At 35.0% G+C, this 19,593-nt stretch overlaps 2 protein-coding genes across 2 annotated transcripts; one reads left to right on the top strand and one right to left on the bottom strand.

Annotated features, from left to right (window-relative positions):
* Positions 1 to 653: 653 nt before the first annotated feature.
* LOC131006197 (formin-like protein 14) lies at positions 654 to 1,316 on the bottom strand. Its single transcript, XM_057933379.1, has one exon. It carries the CDS (start codon positions 1,314 to 1,316, stop codon positions 654 to 656), a length of 663 nt encoding a protein of 220 aa, XP_057789362.1.
* A 3,847-nt stretch (positions 1,317 to 5,163) lies between these two features.
* On the top strand, positions 5,164 to 8,279 carry LOC131019991 (superoxide dismutase [Cu-Zn], chloroplastic). Its single transcript, XM_057948630.1, has 8 exons — positions 5,164 to 5,530; positions 5,818 to 5,879; positions 5,991 to 6,030; positions 6,127 to 6,222; positions 6,308 to 6,339; positions 6,431 to 6,506; positions 6,675 to 6,728; positions 7,979 to 8,279. The coding sequence occupies exons 1-8, from the start codon at positions 5,239 to 5,241 to the stop codon at positions 8,002 to 8,004; spliced, it is 678 nt and encodes a 225-aa protein (XP_057804613.1). The 5' UTR covers positions 5,164 to 5,238; the 3' UTR covers positions 8,005 to 8,279.
* Positions 8,280 to 19,593: the final 11,314 nt, after the last annotated feature.

Here is a 19,593-nt window from a genome sequence, read left to right on the forward strand (position 1 = left end):
TTCTAATTGGAGAAATTCTTGCCGGTCCTTTGGGATATGATTTTGGTGAAAAATGACTCACCAATAAGACATATCTTGGTTCACAGTTTCACATCCTCATTAGCTGACGAAAAACAACAAGTTGTAAATAATCTTTTCTTAATTAATTAAGCATAACAATTATCTTCAATCTTAGTTGATAGAGTAAAGGGTTTGAGATAAACAGAACACATGAGAGCTGAAAGAGAAATAAATTGAAATATAAACTGAACAAGGAAAACAGAGAGTAACCCTCATCTTGCGAGGCTTACAGCGAGAACGTTGTCCCGAACTCCTCTTGCAAGGCCTACAGCAAAAACTGTCCAGAATAATACTGCGACGATAATCCTAACCCTAACCCTAACTCACTATTAACTTATTTAAAGACCTATAGAAACTTGAGGCCCAAGAAATATTTTGGAGCCCACACAAAAGCCTGACCCATTACTTGAATCTAGCCCTAATTAAATAATTTAAACATAAATAACTAAATAAATTAAGGAAACAATATACTAATTAACTATACTAAATAATGATCTGTATCAATTTCTCCGCTTTTCAAAACAACATTGTCCTCAAGGCTGTAAGCACTTCAAAAGACATCCCAAATCTGCTCTGTCTTCGAGCTATTTTGATTATGAAAATTCATATTCCCCTCGTTGCACCGTGATCCCTAGAGAGGCTTTATATATTCTGCCTAAGTTTATCGTAGTAAGAAAATCCTTAGTCAATTGACTCAATTCCTTCCAATCTCGATGAACAAAGCTGGCGTAAATCCTTGTTGGCACAAGAGTCTTTGTAGAGAGGGAATCAACCCTTGTAGAGAGGGGAGCAACCCTTGAAAGAGATGAAGTTCTTGTAGGGAGCGACGCAGCAAGTATATTTGAAGGGGCAGGAGCCACCACGACCACTGTCTCTATAAGAGAAGTAGGCGTTTCCATAGAAATAAGAGGCACAGGCGGTGGCAACGGCGTTAGGGAAACAGGAGGCTGAGGTGGCAGACTTGTCACTGAAACAAGAGATGGAGGTGGGGGAGTCATTATGGAAACAGAATGTGGAGGCGGTGGAGTCATCACAGAAACATGAGGTGGATGCCGTGGAGTCATCACAAAAACATGAGGTGGATGCGGTGTGGCTGATTTGACATTATCTTGGCTACATGGAATGGGAGAGGGCTTCATTTTTCTTGATCGAATTGCCGGCAACTCCTCATTGCGATTGAGTTTCTCTATTATTCGCTCAAATGTTGTCAAGCTCGAGTCAACAGACTCAACACCCTTCTCTATCGTTTTCTCCATTATTTTTTTTTATCTGGCAGGTCGGACCAATTGATAGAGTAAAGGATTTGAGATAAATAGAAAACATGAGAGCTGAAAGAGAAATAAATCGAAATCAAAACTGAACAAGGAAAACAGAGAGTAACCCTCATCTTGCGAGGCCTACAACAAGAACGATGTTCCGAACTCCTCTTGCTAGGCTAAGTTGTCCAGAATAATACTGCGACGATAATCCTAACCCTAACTCACTATTAACTTATTTAAAGACCTACAGAAACTTGAGGCCCAAGAAATATCTTGGAGCCCACACAAAAGCCTGAACCCTAAATAATTTAAGCCTAAATAACTAAATAAATTTAAGAAACAATATACTAATTAACTATAACTAATTAATGATATGTATCATAAGTAAAGATCAGAAATGGGACATTAAAATTACTACTGATGTATCGATTCTTTGTGCCCTTTTTTATTTCCTGTATATCCTCATGACGAGCTTATTGAGTTGTGGAACTTATATTATTCATCCCCACCATTTTCACAATATCAAACAAATTGACGAATAGCAGACAAAGTATCGCGTTTAACCTAGGTTGATAAAGAGGCTCGAAAAGATGGCTGCAAACTGGAAGTTACGTTGCTGACGGTGGTGGCGGCCTATTAAGAGCTAGCAGCGGACGACATGGATGATATGCAACCTGAAGTGAACTACGGTTGATGGGCAGCGTGTCGCAGTGCTGCCAGCGCTGCGCGGCACTGAGGTGTGACGATATGAGAGATGAGAAGCAACGGTGGAAAAACGACGGTGGCCGACATGAGAGACCTTGATAGTTTTAGGTGAGGCGCGGGATATGAGAGATGGTTGAAGGCGACACAGAGTAGTTCAGTTATAAAGAGAGAAAAGAATTGAAGATAGTGGGCCTGACTTTGAAAACAAGGGTTTGATTTTTTATTTTTATTATTTTATTTCAGAGTCAACGCCAACTGACTGTCACCCCGACTCACTCATCTTGCTGTCCATTTCGTGCTAATATTACTCTTTTAATTTTGTAATTCGAAGTCAACGTCGGCTGACTCGTCACCTGCGATTGACCTTTCGTGATGCCATTTTGTGCCTAAAATGTGCGTCGACTGACTTATCACATGCGACTTACGTTTTAATTTGCATATTTCATCTAATCTCTTTAGTGTTGGATTATGATGAGCCTAAGCTGAGCTTACCTTTTGCTCAAAAATCATAGTGATTGAAAATAAAAGTCAACTCTAATTGACTCTCATATTTGATTAAGTGAACTCTCTGCTCAAGTCGATCAAATACGCAGAATTCTCTCATGTAAACCAAAATAAATATTTCCCTTCAATTTCATTGCCAAAAAAAAAAAAAAAATAAAATTAAAATAACCTAAAGCAAGCAAAGAAAGTAATAAACTTGTGGGTTGCCTCTAATGCAACACTTAATTTAACATCGCTAGCTCGACCAATTCATGCTCAGTCGCAATATCACATCATCAAGCACAACAAATTTGACTCCCTTTGGACAAATTCATCCTTCCATATATGGCTTCACCCAATGACCATTAACTTGAGCACTCCATAATTGTAACCAAGAAATAAACAAAAGAACATTCATTCCCAAACGTAACTCATTCCTTACTAAGCTTCGATCATGGAGCCTTTTTTCACTTTATCCTTGTAAATCTTAGTGTTGTCATGTGCCTTGTTCCGCAACTCACCAAGATCTGAAAGTTGCAAAGCTCGATCTTTTCCAACATTAAGCAAATCAAAATTGACTAACTTGATTACCCAGTAAGCTCTATGCTCCACTTCAACTAGAAGGTGACACACTTTTCCAAAAATAAGTCGACATTGACTCATTCCCAAAACACTTTTCCGGGCTCATTGCAGCTTGCTCGGAAGTTTGTGGATGCTATGGAGTATCCACCTTATGTGTAATGTCGTTCTTTTTCAACAACTTCTCAAAAAACTTATTGCAATAATATTTCCCCATCATTAATGATAACATGAAGAAAATCAAACCGGTAAAAATATGTTCCTGCACAAACTTGATAATGATATTAGCATTATATGTCCTCGTGGGGATTTCCTCAACCCATCTTGACAAGTAATCTACGATAAGAATAATATAATCATGATCAAACAACTTAGGAAATAGTCCCATAAAATCGAAACTCCACACATCAAAAATTTTAACAGCCAAATTATTATTGAGAATCATCTCATTTCTTTTGCTAATATTCCAAACTCTTTAACATTTATCACAAATCACGAGTTCGAAGTCATCTTGACGCGACCTTTAAAATTTGTGTTTGTCTAATAATAAAAATATAAAAAGTTGGACGTGGGTTTATAAGACTTTTAAAAGGGTGATTCTATACATAACCTCTTTTTACTCTTCATAACCTCCTATCTAATAAATAATACTCCCTCCGTCCATGAAAGAACTTTCTAGGAGGGAGTGGCACGGGTTTTAAGAAAAAATATTGTTGAATGTATTGAGAGTGGATAAAAGGTAGTTGAGTGTATTGAGAGTGGTGAAAAGGTGTTATAATTAATATTGAGAGTTGTGAAAAGTGAAAAGTAAGAGGATTATAAGTGGTGGGGTATAGTTCAAAAATAGGTAGGAAGTTCTTTTGTGGACGTCCCAAAAAGGAAAGATAGGAAGTTCTTTCGTGGACGGAGGGAGTAAAAAATATTTATGAATATACTATTTTACCCCCCAAAAATGATAGATTTATATATATACAAAGAAGAACAAAGCACGGTAATACAAGTTCATCAATATTGTTCCTCTCCGATGACAATTCATCGATTTCAGTTTACAATTTCGATTCCAAAAATATTCATTCGTGAAAATTTCTGAAACTTCTACAAAAAGTTCATTTCAAATATTCCCAAAAAATTTGGGTTGCTCTGTTTCACCGTCTAATCGGCTGGGGAAATCTTCTGCATCTTACACCCCCATCAATTTTTGGTACATGAAAATTCTGATTCCAAAAATTTGGGGGATGAATAGATCTTTTTCTCTATTTTTTAAAAAAAGGGGGAAAAATATCACCAGGAAAAAGGGGATCCTAGATCTAAGTTCATCTCTATCTCGGCAGAAAAAAAAAGGTGAAGAGACATTTGAATTTAAGGCTACCGTAGCAGGACCCACGGGAAAAACTTCCTTCAAAGGGGAAAAGAAAATCTGAGTTCATCATCTTCAACAATGGGATTAATCTGCACTCTCACAAGTGGTCGGCCATCTCCGAAATCTCTATAAACAATTAATTGGTGGTGGGTTTGCAAATTGGGAGAGGAAAGTGAAGACAACTTCTAAGTGCTAAGTAATTATTTTGACTTTTGAAGACAATTTCTGCATCTCGAAAAGAGTTAACAAATTATTTTGATTTTTGAAGACAAACTTTTAAGTGCTAAGTAATTATTTTCAAGAGGAAAGTGAAAAGGAGAGGTTCGTTATGATTTTCTTTGATAAGATAGTATCCTGTTACCAATCAAAGCAGATGTCATGTATAAATCAAATCACTTTTATTATTTATATGTGAACATTTATAAATAGTTTTTATTATTTATTAAATGAAAGGCTATGAAGAGTAAAAATGGGGCTAGAAATAGAATCACCCCTTTTAAAATGATGTGAAATTTGTAATTTGAATCAAATGTAATAATTTCAATATACCAGAGCAAGCCCAATCTGAAATGGTCCAAGGGTCATCCCAGCCCTTCCCATCGGCCCAATAATGAAATAGGGTCGGGCCGAGTCGGTCCAATTTTGGTCGGAATTTGAACATTTGAGCCCAGCCCGAAGATGACGACAGCATAAAAACGTGTCAGATAATAGTTAAAAAATGACAAACGAAGAGACGAGAAAACACTGGATTGACTCTTCGCCCACTCACACTCTATCATCTGATCCAATCCTATGCAGGCAGCTCTCGCAGTCATGGCCGCACACTCTGTTCTCGCCGCCGTCGCTGCCGGCCACCAACCTCTCCTCTTCCCCACCATTTCGTCTACCTCTTCGCCGTCGGTCCATTTCCATTCCTCCTTTCATGGCGTCGCTCTTAAGGCCAAGGTCCGCCCATTTCTATCTCTCTCCGCCGCCGCCGCCCCCAAGCCTCTCGCCGTAGTCTCCGCCGCCAAGAAGGCTGTTGCCGTCCTCAAAGGGACTGCCGGTGTCGAGGGCGTTGTTACTCTGACACAGGATGGCGATGGTAAACTCACTTTCTCTCTCAGTCTTTTCGTCGAACACCTTTGCTTCAATCTTTTTTCTTTTCTTTTCTTTTCTTTTTTTCTATTTGGTCTTATAAAGTTGAATCTATCGCATTTATGGTGCTGTTTTTTTTAGTTATTTCTCCAATTCAGCCTCTTTCTTCGAATGGGATCTGCGATTTCTTGTCTGATTATCAGCGTTTTCCTTAATTAAGTGCATTTTTTAATTTTTATTCAAGAATGTGCATACATTGTGATTTTACTCTGATTTCTTTGTTTGGCCTCGTAGGCCCAACCACTGTGAATGTTCGAGTGACCGGGCTCGCTCCGGGCAAGCACGGTTTCCACTTGGTGAGTGTTTTTGATGGATTGAATTAGTTTTTAGGTTATGAACTCGGAAAAACTTTTGCACAATCAAGTTATGAATTCTAATAAAAGCTCTGTTTCATGTCGAGATTGCAGCACGAGTTTGGTGACACTACAAATGGATGCATTTCAACAGGTTGGGACTTCATTGATTCATCATGTACATAAGCTGAAATGCTTTTCTGTTTTTGTAATTTTATACTTGATGCTGAGCATTTTTTGCTATTAATAGGACCACATTTTAATCCGAATGGTTTGACACACGGAGCTCCTGAAGATGAAGTCCGTCATGCGGGTGACCTGGGAAACATAATTGCCAATGCTGAGGGTATTTTGTTCTCACATTTCTAATACCATCTCTTGCATTCTCTCAAGTTCTCACTTTTTGAACTGATTCAATGAAATTGATATAGGTGTGGCTGAGGCAACAATTGTGGACCCTCAGGTAGCATTCTATATGCGGGCTTTTAGATAGAAATGATTGTTCATCTTGGAATTAGAAATATAAGTTATTTTATTTCTTTATCAAAATGCAGATACCTTTGAGTGGTCCTAACGCAGTTGTTGGCAGAGCCTTTGTGGTTCATGAACTTGAGGATGATCTTGGAAAGGGTAAACTCTATGATTTTAGCTATAATGACGCTTTATTTCAGATATATTTACCAAAAAAGGCTTTGAGGGCTGTCTTTCAATTTGCTTTGCAGCAATTGTAGTCGCCATATTTCCCATCTATCTAGCTTGTAAGTTTATGCATCTTCCCTTAAATTGTTTGAGCTGCAGGTGGTCATGAACTCAGTCTTTCTACTGGCAATGCTGGAGGGCGTTTGGCTTGTGGTAGGCTACTTTTTCTTCTCAGACAAGCTCAAACTTTCTACTACTCGAATTATGAAATTGTCCTGCATTCAATTATATTTTGCAATGGCTCTGCAATTTGTACTTTCTCAAGATCTTCAGCATCAAGCAATTTTAAGAGGGTGTTTGGCTAAGCTTATTATAAAGAGCTTATAAGATGTTTCAAGAGCTTATAAGATGTAGTTTCTTAAGAGCTTCTAAGTTGTCAAAGTGTTTGGATAATTGAGTTTAGTTGAATAATATTTATAAAATAATTGTTACATATAAGATTTAGAAAAAAAATAAGTTGGGGTAGATGAACTTATTTTTTGTGGAGCTGATAAGCTCTTGGAGCTTATTTTTAGAGCTTATAAGTTGTTTAGGAGCTTATTTTGCCAAACACTTTGAAGGAGCTTATAAGCTCCTAAATCCTAAACAGCTTATAAGCTATTTTAAAGAGCTTATAAGCTCAGCCAAACACCTTTTAAATCCATCCACAACCATTTTTCTCTAGTTCATCTAAAACATTACTTGGATAATATTTCTATGTCGATTTCAGTTATGTGTATTTATGATTATGGTTAAGTACTATTCTCATAGTTCTTGAGAACCTATATAGTTGGGAACAATATTGACCTAAAAGTTTTAGACCCAATTTATGCTTAAGAAAACTGACCTAAAAACATATTCCTTGGTTTAGTTTCTCTCGAGCGCCTACTATTGTTTTGCTAAATGGAATTCCAAGGTGGGAATGGCATGTCTCCAAAGGGTGAGAAAACTACAAGTTTGGGTTGCCAGCCACATCACTGACATTGGTCCAAAAAACAAAATATAAAATATAAGTTTATTTTGCAATTAAGAGTTGACTTAAACTTTGTTAATCGCCATATGAATAAATACCTTTTTGCCAAGTCAAAACCGTACTCTTTGAGTAAATCTGACATTCTTAGCTCTTCAAGTTGTTCTTTCCTCGTCTTAATATATGGTTGATGGGCTGCTTTCATCTTCTTCATCTTTTTCTTCTTCTTCTTCCTCTTTAGTTTATCGAACATCAAAATATGATTGCACGAAACTCGTCTGAGAGTTTCTGATACGTGTCTTACTGTCTAGTTATACTATAACGTAATTTGATATTGCTGACCTGATAAAATCGTGTTCATTTCTGCTGATATGTTTTGTAGATCCCAAAATTTTATCCTTTTATATCAACACACTTCATCTGATTGATACCTCCCTTTATATGCAATATGCAGGTGTTGTGGGTTTGACTCCCCTCTAAGCTACCTGTCACCTTCGCTTCAAAAAGTTAACCCCGTTGTGCACTCTGTATCTTTCTGTGGTTCATATAGAGGCTCGTGGTGGCAGTGGTTCTACATTGGAATATTAGATAAGTGACATCTATCATTCTCTATGAATAATTTTCGTATGCACGAGTGGTTTGCCGGATAGATATAACCCTTATCATGTAAACTTCCCTTTGCTTCTTAAAGATTCTTCCATTGTTACTGCTAGAATTCATTTGGATTGAAATAAAATTTGGATTAAATAGTTAAATGTGGAAAAAATGTCTGGTTGTTTTATGAACGTCGCCATATAAGATGGCCTAGCTTGGAGCTGTGCTTTTAGCTAATAATAATATTAGTTAAAGAGACACCAGGCAGGTGAATGGTGATGGTTATTTAGTTGTGAAAGCTGCTTATCAATCCACCAACTCATTGTTGCAAAGCTTAAGATGGAAAATACTCTTATTACCATTACTTCATTTTTGTGCCACTCTATTTTAGGCAAGTATAAACTATTGGTGAGATATATTATTATAGTTACACTTTAGTGAATGATGTACATGTTGGGTGAAACTGGGAGTATGGGTGAGACAGGTTGGGGCAAAGCTGGGGCGCGGGTCGAAGCTTAAGCTGGAAAATACTTCTATTACCATTACTTCATGTTTGTGCCACTCTATATTAGGTAAGTATAAACTGTTGTTGGGATATATTATAGTTACACTTTAGTTAATGATATACATTTGGTGGGATATACATTATTATACTCTTTGTATAATTGAGCTTATAAAGTAGAGAGATAAGTTTTTAGTAGAGAGAGAAAATCGAAAAAAGATGAACTTGAAGTGGTATATGATGAAGATAACAAATTATAATGTAAAATGATTGTTACATATGAAATTATGAAAAAATAAGTTATGGTAGACAAACTTATTTTTTTTAGGAGCTTAAAGCAACCACATCGTAGCCTGTTGGGCGTGCTCGAGCTGGGTTCCAATGAGCTGCACAATGCTATTGGGGGGAGGGTGGCTCGGGATGGGGCGCATGTCAGACGTTTGATGAAAGAGAAACAAGCGCGTCAACGACTATTTGATGCATTTTTTCAATTTTTTTATTTATTTATTAAAAGAGCCGTTGGCTCATTCAATTACGTTCTTCAATTTTTTTTCATTATTTCCAATTTTCTCATATTAATATCTCATTTATCCTCGTTCATTTTACACTGCAATTCTAATTTTCTCTTCATCTTCTATTCTTCTTCATATTTTATTTCATCCTTCACCTATTTTTCATATAAAAAAAAATGGATCAAAAAAGAGGATTTTTTTTTTATATAATTAATGTAAGTTTGAAATTTAATTTTAGTAAAAAAATTGTTGTTAAAATTTAATACTCCCTCCGTCCCACCGAGCTAGAATCGTATTCCTTTTCAGGCTGTCCCGCCGAGCTTGAGTCATTTCTTTTTTGGGCAAAAATTAGGCAATTTAAAGCATTAATTTACTAAACTAATTGCACACCTTATTACATTTTCTCTCCTACTTTATCATTTTATTACTTTCTCTCATATTTTATCACTTTTATACTACACTTAAAATACTAATTTACAACTCCTTAATTTTCGTGTCCAAAAGAAACATCTCAAGCTCGGCGGAACGAAGGGAGTATTTATTTTAATCTGCAAATGCATTTAAATTAAGGAGAAAATAGAAACAAAAATTAGAAATTTTGATTTAAGAGCCACACCAATGTGGAGGAGCTCTCTAGAAGTGATGACCACATAAGCTCTTATAAGTTCTACGAGCTTATTTTTAGAGGGGCAAAGGTGCACATTGCCCCTGAACTACATCCCCCTATAGCTTTTAGCTCCCCATACTCGGTCAAAGCGCGTTGACCTCCCTGAACTCCCGAAAGAATGATGCAAATAACACCCTGCATTAAACGACCGGTTAACATTGTTAAACTTTAATTTTTTTTTAATTTGCGGTGGGCCCCACCCCAACCAAAATACACACTCTCTCTCTTTCTCTCTAAAAATCAAAGTCTGTCTCCTCATCAAAATATCGCAAATAACGCGGTGTAGTTGAAGTATAAATTGTAAATCGAGTATTGTAATCTTCAGGCTCTGGTAAACGAAAACACTTTGAATAATTTCATGAATTCTTTAACAATATTTAAGCAACATAAATAGGGTGGAAAAAAAAAAAAACTAGACTCAATATATAACAAATAAATTAAAAGAAATAAACCAAATGAGAAAGACATTGACTGACCCTATGGAATGTATTATCATTAGTTAAACATACGCATTTAATCTATCGACTCAATTACCAATTTTAATTCAGTCTTACTGAAATATCATATTCATAATATTCTCTAAAGAACAACTATGAAAATAGATTAATAAATTCTCTCACATTCAAGTATTAAGAGAATAAATTTAGTCTAAATAACTCACGAAGAATATCTTCATATAGTCCACATATCACATTCAAGTCTCAAGTTAAACTATATCATGCAATCCTGAATTGGCTGAACAATTAACACATTCGAGTTTCAAATTGAACAATTAGACATGCAAATTATTGATAAAATAATTCACAATAAATTAAGCACTAGGAATCATGAATTAGGAAATGGAAGACAAATTTATATCAATAAATTAAATACACATATTCAATCAACATCATACAAACTCTAGAATCGGAAAATAAACTAGCCAGATATAGTAAAAGAAAACAAAAACATATTTAAAAATAAAGCAATTGAAAAGAATAAACTAAATAAAACTCGGAATAAATTCAGCGTAACAAACTTGAATCTTTAATCTTGTGAAAATCTGACCCAAGCTCTAAAAATTACAAAGCAATAAAGTTCTAAGTCTAAGAATATTGAAATGTGAAAGCGATATCCTAAATAGGTCAACAATGAGACCTATTTATAGGCTCATGGATAAATCCAGTCAAAAATTCAAAAATACATACTAAAATGTGAAAACATGAAAAAACGTACACTCGGCGACCTTGGCACCGATCGCCACACAGGTTGCCACACTCATGCAAACAATACTTCTTCACCTCGGCAACCGCCGCCAAGGTCCCCAAGCTCGCCAAAATCATCCAAAGACGCCAACAACCTCTGCGGCAGTCGCAACCCTCAAGTCTAAGCCAAAGGCTAACTTTGGTGACCTCTATGGTGGTCGCCGAGCTCTCCCTTTTTGCTCGATTCTTCATCCTTTTGAATCCATTTTTTTGATTCTCGAGCCACATACTCCTCACACCTGACTCTCAGACCTTCATTATGGAAATTATACATTTTATAACACTCAAACATGTACCAAAACAGCCAAAGTTACACCCAAACATGATATCACAAAAGAATACGAAACTCGTAACAAATAATATCACATTTAAGCATAATTCTAACATTTCAAGCAATAATATACCAAAAAAAAATGTGCAAAATGAATGTTTATCAATTCCTCTAAACTTAAGTCATTGTTCTTCCTTGAATAATGAGAAAAACACAATCAATTAATACGAATGTGAAGAATCTTAGATCATTGATGTCTCAGAAACGTATAGAATGAAAGAATTCTTTAAATCCTCAATAATTTGCACAAAAGCCCCAATAAACACACAATCCATAATAAAAATCAATATTGACATTCCAAATAATTGAATCTCATTAGTATGTGTATCACTCAACTCTCAATTGATGGAATACGACGTGTATACTCTCGTCGAAATTCAAGACAATGTGGATTACCTCCCATAGGCTTGTCGATTGTCTACAATATTCATCGCTAAAAGTGTGACAAGACTAAGATCAAAAAAGTCTTTTTCTTTTGTTGTAATGTAGGGACATTGCTTAAGGTGAGAGAATTTAAGGCAAGTGACTCAAAAATAAATTAAGATAAAACACCTTATATATTGACAAAACAAGAATGGAGTAAATTCTATCTTCCTTCCAACTATGTCACCATAAACAATTCAAACCAAGAGATGTAACATCACTATACCACAAAGCTAAACACTCTCTTATGTTCTTTACTCACTTTCCACAACAAAGCCGATTTTCAAGGATTTTTTCAGTGTACAATTGACTTCACAATTTTTTTTTTGTGTGAAAAATTTTCTCGTAATTTTTTATTTTTCTTTCCACATATTTTTCTAGAGTTTATAAGAGTGAATAGCAACAAAAAAAATCATCCATTATTTTTCTACAACCAACAACATTCTGTACCACACCAAGATTCCAATAAACTACATCACCCTTTATCGTCCTGTTCAAGAATAAAAGCTAATTAGGCTCAAAGTGGATAAGAAAGAACAATTTTTTTCATTAAGGATAGAGTTTGGTTTAAAATTTGGCAAACAAATGGTGACCTAAAATCAATTCCTAATCCTGGACACAACAACAACTGACATAGAAACCATGGTGAGTTCTAGAAGATTACTACATGTATGACAACACTCAACAAAGAATAAACTGTGTAGTATGGACATTTATAGCTCAAAATATCACAAGTTTATTCAACATCTAAAACTTAAGGTCAACATCATTATAGGGCTATGCAAATTAGCCCAATCTATGCTAAAAAATCAAGAAAAAAATTACAACTCAAAAGTTTTTTTTTTTTTTTTTTTTTTTTTTTTGTAAGAAATCATCTTTGGCACCTTCTCAGAAATCAAATGGAGCAATTAAACATTTGAAGAACAATACAGATCCGGCCCACATCTTCAATAAATAAAGGGTATATGCCAGAACTCAAACTCTATGAATACAACCTACCCCCTTCTCCCAAACTTTTTAAGAGCATAAAGCTTGAAAATAATTTTGGAGGAAAAAATAGATAAGGGTTATGGATTGCATACTCACAGCGGCAAAATCAGGAAGGTGGTGGGTCATGGAAATGCTGTAAATCACGCAAGATCTCCTCATGTATAGTCATCTGATGAGCATACTCGTCTCTCTGCCACTCTAGCTCAGCTCGTTGATATGGCTTGAACTGCTGCTTCCTGACATACTACTTTCTCTGATAAGCCTCAAACACGGCGAGGTGCCCAAACTCATCCCAGGCGTATGTCTCGAATGCTCGATGATGGGTTAACTCTTTCCGAGCATACGCTTTAAAAGTTGTCTGGCGTACATCTGTCGCCTACTGCACTAAACGAATAGTCATGACATCAGAGCGCATGACTATAAGCTAAGCATCTTGCTGCTGCGCGTATGTCTTCAGACGGCCCATCATATCCATGAGGTCTGTCACATCAAAATGAAAATCAGCGCCAACAACGGCACCATCTACCCCGTGAGGAGAGGAATTAACATCATCATCCTCGGCATTCTTGTCCTCTATGGCAATCGGGCCACCACCTTGGACAAGGACTATAACCGTCTAATGGGTAGGAGTGTCCAACTTCCAATTGATCATGTCATGTCGACCATTAACAGTATCAACGTGATGTTGGGCACCGAAAATTGATCTCTGTCCTTTTGAATCAGTTTGAAAGGCAGGTGTGTTTTAGAAAGGCAGTGTCCTTTAACCAATGTCCCTACATTATAACAAAAGAAAAGGATAATTTTTATCTTAGGCTTGACATACTTTTAGCGATGGAGATTGTAGACAATTGACAAGCCTGTGGTAACCGGTAAGTAATCCACATTGTATTAAATTTCGATGAAAGTATACACACCATATTCCATCAATTGAGAGTTGACTGAACACATACTTGTGAGATTCAATTGTTTGAAATTTTAATGTTGATTTTATTATGGGTTGTACTTATTGGTGATTTTTGTGCCAAATTATTGAGGATTAGAAAAAAATTATTTCATTCTATACTTTTTTTAGGCATCGATGATTTAGAATTCTATACATTCGTGTTTATTGATTGTGTTTTTTTAATTATTCGAGGACGAATAATTGCTTAAGTTTGGGGGAGTTGATAAACATTCATTTTGCATTGTTTTTATTGGTATGTTATTATATGAAGTGTTAGAATTGTGCTTGAATGTGATATCATTTGTTATGAGTTTTGTATTCTTTCATGACATTACGCTTGAGTGTAGTTTTGGTTGTTTTGGTAAAGATTTGAGTGTTATAATTTCAATAATGTAGGTCCAGGATCGAGTATGGGGAGTATCAGACACGAAAATAAATAAAAAAAACGGGTTCAAAAAGATGAATAATCGGGCAAAAATAAATAAATAGTCGATGTTAGGCGTGAGTATGGCGACCGCCACAGAGGTTATCGGCGTCTTTGGATGAGTTTGGTGAGCTTGGCGACCCTAGCGGCGGTCGCCAAGGGGAAGAAGGATTCTGTGCATGAGTCCGGCGATCGCGTGTCCTTTTTTTGCGTTTTCTACGTATTTTCAGATTTTTAAATTGAGTTTATCCTTGAGCCTGCAAATAGGTCTCATTGTTGACCTATTTAGGGTTCCGTTTTCGTATTTTAATATTCCTAGACTTAGAACTTTGTTGATTTCTAATTTTTAGAGTTTGGATCAGATTTTCACAAGATTGAAGATTCGAGTTTGTTACGCCGAACTCATTCCAGGTATTATTTAATTTATTCTTTCCAATTGCTTTATTTTTAGTTATGTTTTTGTTTTATTTTTTAATGTCTGGCTAGTTTATTTTTTGATTCTAGGGGTTTGTATGTAGTTGATAGAATATGTGGCTCACACAAAATTATCTCTTCTTACACTTAAGGTGTGTTTGGTAGGTCATATTAGGCGAGTTTGTATAGGTAACTGCCTTATTTATCCGTTTGGTAGCCCATTTCCATAACAAGGCAGGCCTGCACTTATGGCAAGGCCCGTCCCTAATCAACTGTTCCGCCTCTATACTGCATCCGGCGAGAGGGGTCGGTTACCTTTACTGCTGTGCCACAGTAGATTAGTTAAGTTTTTTTATTCCCCATTTGCCCCTTATTAAAATTCAAAAAAAGATAGAATTTTGAGGCAATATGAATGTCTTTTAAAAATATTTACGGGGTCATAATAGTAATTTCTGCATGTTATCTTAATTTTAGCAAAAGCTGCCAAACACCGCACCATGTTAACATGCGTTTTTAACTTGCATACCAAACACACGAACTCATATAGCAAACTCAATTAAACTTTGAAATATATCCTAATCTTATCTATCCTGCTATAACCCCACCCACCTACCAAACATGCCCTTAAAAAATAATATCCTATTATAAACTAAAGATAAACGAGAGAATAGAGAAGATAATATGTATTGAGCATATTCAATATGAGGGCCAAAGGCCTCTATTTATACAAGTAGGAAGCTAGAGTTTTAGGGAGATTTCTTGGTCAACACACATAAGATATATCTAGAAGATATATTTACAACACTTGTCTTTGATTGACCAATCCCTAAAACAAAAATGTTGCCTCATTAAAAACCTTGCCAGGAAAACCCAATGGGACAAAACCTAGTCGAAGGAAAAAGAGTACAACTGCTTCCCCTGAACTTGAGATCATTGAAGATCTTTGAGTCGGCGCATGCCGATCTCATGTACCAACTTTCTGAATGTCGATGTTGGTAATGCCTTGGTGAATAAGTCCGCCAGAATATCACTTGAGCGAATTTGTTGAACGTCGATATCACCATCCTTTTGAAGGTCGTGTGTGTAGAATAACTTAGGAGAAATATGCTTCATCCGACCTTTGATGTATCCTCATTTGAGTTGCGCGATGCAAGAAACATTGTCTTCATATAAAATAGTTGGTTTTGCCTTTGATGAAGCTAACCCGCACGACTCTTGGACATGACTCGTCACATGTCTCAACCATACACATTCTCGACTTGTTTCGTGGATTGCAATGATTTCAAAATTATTTGAAGATGTTGCAGTCAAGGTTTGCTTCACAGACTTCCATGATATAGTAGTTCCACCACATGTGAAAACGAATCCAGTTTGTGACTTAGCTTCATGTGGATCGGATAAAAATCCTGCATCCGAATACCCCACTAGAGTATTATCAGAATTTTCTTGATAATATAATCCAAGGTCAATGGTACCCTTTAGATAACGTAGAATGTGCTTAAGACCATTCCAATGTCTCAAAGTGGGTGCAACGCTAAATCTTGCTAGAAGATTTACAGAAAAAGCTATATCCGGTCTACTATTATTAGCCAGATAAGTCAACACTCCAATTGCACTTAGATATGGTACTTCAGGATCAAGTATTTTTTCACCCTCTTCAATTGGTCGAAATGGATCTTTCTTAGTATCAAGAGATCTAACGACCATTGGTGATGCTAATGGATGTGCATTATCCATATAAAAGCGTTTTAACACTTTTTCTGTATATGTGGATTGATGGATAAACGTTCATCCACGGATACGTTCCATTTGCAAACCAAGACAAAACTTTGTCTTTCCCAAATCTTTCATCTCAAATTCTTTCTTCAAATATTCAGCAGTTTTATTGAGCTCTTCAAGAGTTCCAATTAAATTTAAATCATCAACATAAAGTGCTATGATTGCAAATCCACTTTCGGTTTTCTTAATGAAAACACAAGGACAGATATCATTATTCATGTATCATTCTTTCAAAAGATACTCGGTCAGTCTATTGTACCACATACTACCAGACTGTTTCAACCCATACAAGGATTTTTGCAGTTTAATTAAATACATGCTTTTGGGTTTTGACTGCAATCCTTCAGGCATTTTAAATCTTTCGGGAATTTTCATATATATGTCATTATTTAATGACCCATATAGATAAGCAGTTACTACATCTATAAGGCGCATATCAAGCCTTTGTGACACAGCTAAACTAATCAAAATCTGAAAGTAATAGCGTTCATTACGAGAGAGTATATTTCCTTATAATCAATTCCTGATTTTTGAGAGAAACCTTGTGCTACGAGTCTTGTTCTATATCTTATAACTTCATTTCCTTGTTTCTCTTTCTAACAAAGATCCATCTGTATCCAACATGGATTTTGGATTCTGGAGTTAGGGTTATATATCCAAATACTTTTCGGTTATCACATGAATTTAATTCTCTTTCTATAGCTTCTTTCACTTTGGCCAATCAAGTCTCTGTTTGCATTCTGCAACAGATTTTAGTTGAGGATCTTCATTTAAAACATGAAGAGCTATATGAAAGGCAAATATATAATCAACAATGATATTTTCTCTCTCTCTAGTACCTGATTTCAATGTAAATAATTTATTGAGATCTCATGATTTTTAGATACTTGTAATTCTTCAGGAATTACATAACTTTTATTTGGTTGATTAGTCATTTTCATCATTGTTTGATTTACGACATAGATGGATTTCATATCAAGATTCAAGAAATCACAGTTTGATTTAACTGGAATAGAAAAGCAATTGGACATAAATTATGTGATTGAAAACCTTAATCATCGCCAGCCACTTAATTAAACAATAAAAAATTTAGTATATTAACATACATGGATCGATGCGTGATTTTCATATCAAGAATTGTTATACAAATATTATATAGTTCGAAAAAAAAAATCAAACTTTTTGAATCAAATATGAATGCAAGATGAAGTTATTTAATTAACTACACTCTTATATGATTCACATAAAATCAGCACATATATAAAAATTAAAGTAGAATTACCTTTCTACGATCGAAGGGAGATGAGAGCTAGAACTATCGTGGTGATAACGTATTATAAACTAAAGAGAAACGAGAGAATAGAGAAGATAATATGTATTGAGCGTATTCAATATGAGGGCCAAAGGCCTCTATTTATACAAGTAGGAAGCTAGGGTTTTAGAGAGATTTCTTGGTCAACACACATAAGATATATCTAGAAGATATATTTTACAACATATCCTCATTTCTCTCTCCCATTTTCACAAATTTACCTTGAAAAAGCTACTTTATCTATCCTATTTTATTATAAACTATTCATTCTTTAATACTCGTACTCATGCCTTGTGGTCTATTAAAATGAGACGAATGAAGTATATTGAATATTTTTTCATAAATTAAATTTCACAATTATTAAGAAGTAAATGATAAAACAACATTATTTTGGGAGATGATTGATAAAACTCATTTTTCTATGGTTTATAAATATTCTTATTATGTCAATTTTTAAGGAATTAAGTGTTTGATGATTGTTTTGCGCTTAAATTATTTTATCTTGTGAAATGTGATACTTGCTCGTACTTTGATGAAATCTACAGAAATATTGAAGCTGAATTTGAAAAAATTGTCGTAATGAAAGTTGTAGATAATCTCGATATGAGTTCGTGAGCGCAAACGTATTGCAAATGGAAGTTCAGACGATAGATATATGGCCAAAACAAGAAAGTCGCACACAATAGTGAAAATTGGCGACCATTTTGGCGATCGCTGATTTCTCTGTCTTTTTTGTGCGAAAATGCATTTTTATTTGTATTTTCGAATTTTGTACTGTACTTTTCCCTTGTGCCTATATATAAGTCCCTTTGTTGACCTATTAGCCACTTCTCTTCACCCCTTTTCATATTTTTCAGTTTTAACTTTATAATTTATTGTTTTCATAGTTGTTATGTCTTATTTTATGCAAGATTGAGGATTTTAGCTATTCATTCCGAGTTATTTTCGAGTTCTATAAATTTTATTTATTTCAAATGATTTCTTTTTAATTATGTTTATGATTTATTTTATTATGTCTAGCTAGTCCTTTTTTTTTAGGATTTACATGTAGTTAATTGATTGAATTTATGTGATTAATTTATTAATGTTGTGGTCCTGTTTCTGATTTACAATTCATAGTACTTGTTTTTCGTGGATTATCTGGCCAATAATTTGTATGTTTAGCTATTCAGTTTGAGACATAGTGGAGATAACTGTTTAGCCAATTCAAAATTTTGTGATATGATTTTAACCTTGAGATTTAGTGGAGACAGAGTATTTATTAATCAACTATCTTAAAGTGTTCTAGCGAGAATGTGTGACTATTTATGTGATCTCTCATCAGTACTGGATTAAACTGGTAATTTGGATTAATAGGTTAATTGTGTAGATTATCTTTTTCTATCTTGGTTGTTTTATCTAATTTGATTTATTTTCTTTGCGTGGGTGTAGTTTTAGTTCATTATCATATTTCTATGTGTTTGCTTGGATATTTGATTAGTGCTTGCTAGGATTATTATTATCAATAGTGTTTTCGATTATTCAATTCTTGTGTATATAATATTTTACTTGTTGTTTGTACTACAATTATACTGTGTTAATTACAATTTAATATTGCTAGAAAAATAGTGATCAACGATCTTTTTATATATAAGATACTCCCTCCGTCCACCAATTAAAGGCTTATATGAAAAAACACGGGTTTTAAGAAAAAAATGTATTTTTATTAGTTGAGTGGAGAAAGGGTTCCACTTTTTAAGAAAAAATGTATTTTTATTAGTTGAATGGAGAAATGGTCCCACTTTTTTGTAAAGAATCTTTGACTTTTTTGATTAAATAATGAATAAAAACTTACCAAAAATAGGTAGGCCTTGTTTTTGTGGACGGACCAAAAAGGCAAGTAGGCCTTGAATTGGTGGACGGATGGAGTATTTAAATTTCAGATATATTTTTAT

The sequence above is a fragment of the Salvia miltiorrhiza genome, chromosome 1 (genome assembly GCF_028751815.1).
Source record: "Salvia miltiorrhiza cultivar Shanhuang (shh) chromosome 1, IMPLAD_Smil_shh, whole genome shotgun sequence".
Lineage (NCBI taxonomy): Eukaryota > Viridiplantae > Streptophyta > Magnoliopsida > Lamiales > Lamiaceae > Salvia > Salvia miltiorrhiza.

What these genes read in the sequence shown, in the direction of transcription:
- LOC131006197 (XM_057933379.1), bottom strand. Translation starts at nt 1,316, where the DNA reads ATGGAGAAAACGATAGAGAAGGGTGTTGAGTCTGTTGACTCGAGCTTG.
- LOC131019991 (XM_057948630.1), top strand. Translation starts at nt 5,239, where the DNA reads ATGCAGGCAGCTCTCGCAGTCATGGCCGCACACTCTGTTCTCGCCGCC. An exon ending in GCAAGCACGGTTTCCACTTG is followed by an intron (nt 5,880 to 5,990) that starts GTGAGTGTTTTT and finishes TCGAGATTGCAG; the next exon opens with CACGAGTTTGGTGACACTAC. An exon ending in AAATGGATGCATTTCAACAG is followed by an intron (nt 6,031 to 6,126) that starts GTTGGGACTTCA and finishes TGCTATTAATAG; the next exon opens with GACCACATTTTAATCCGAAT.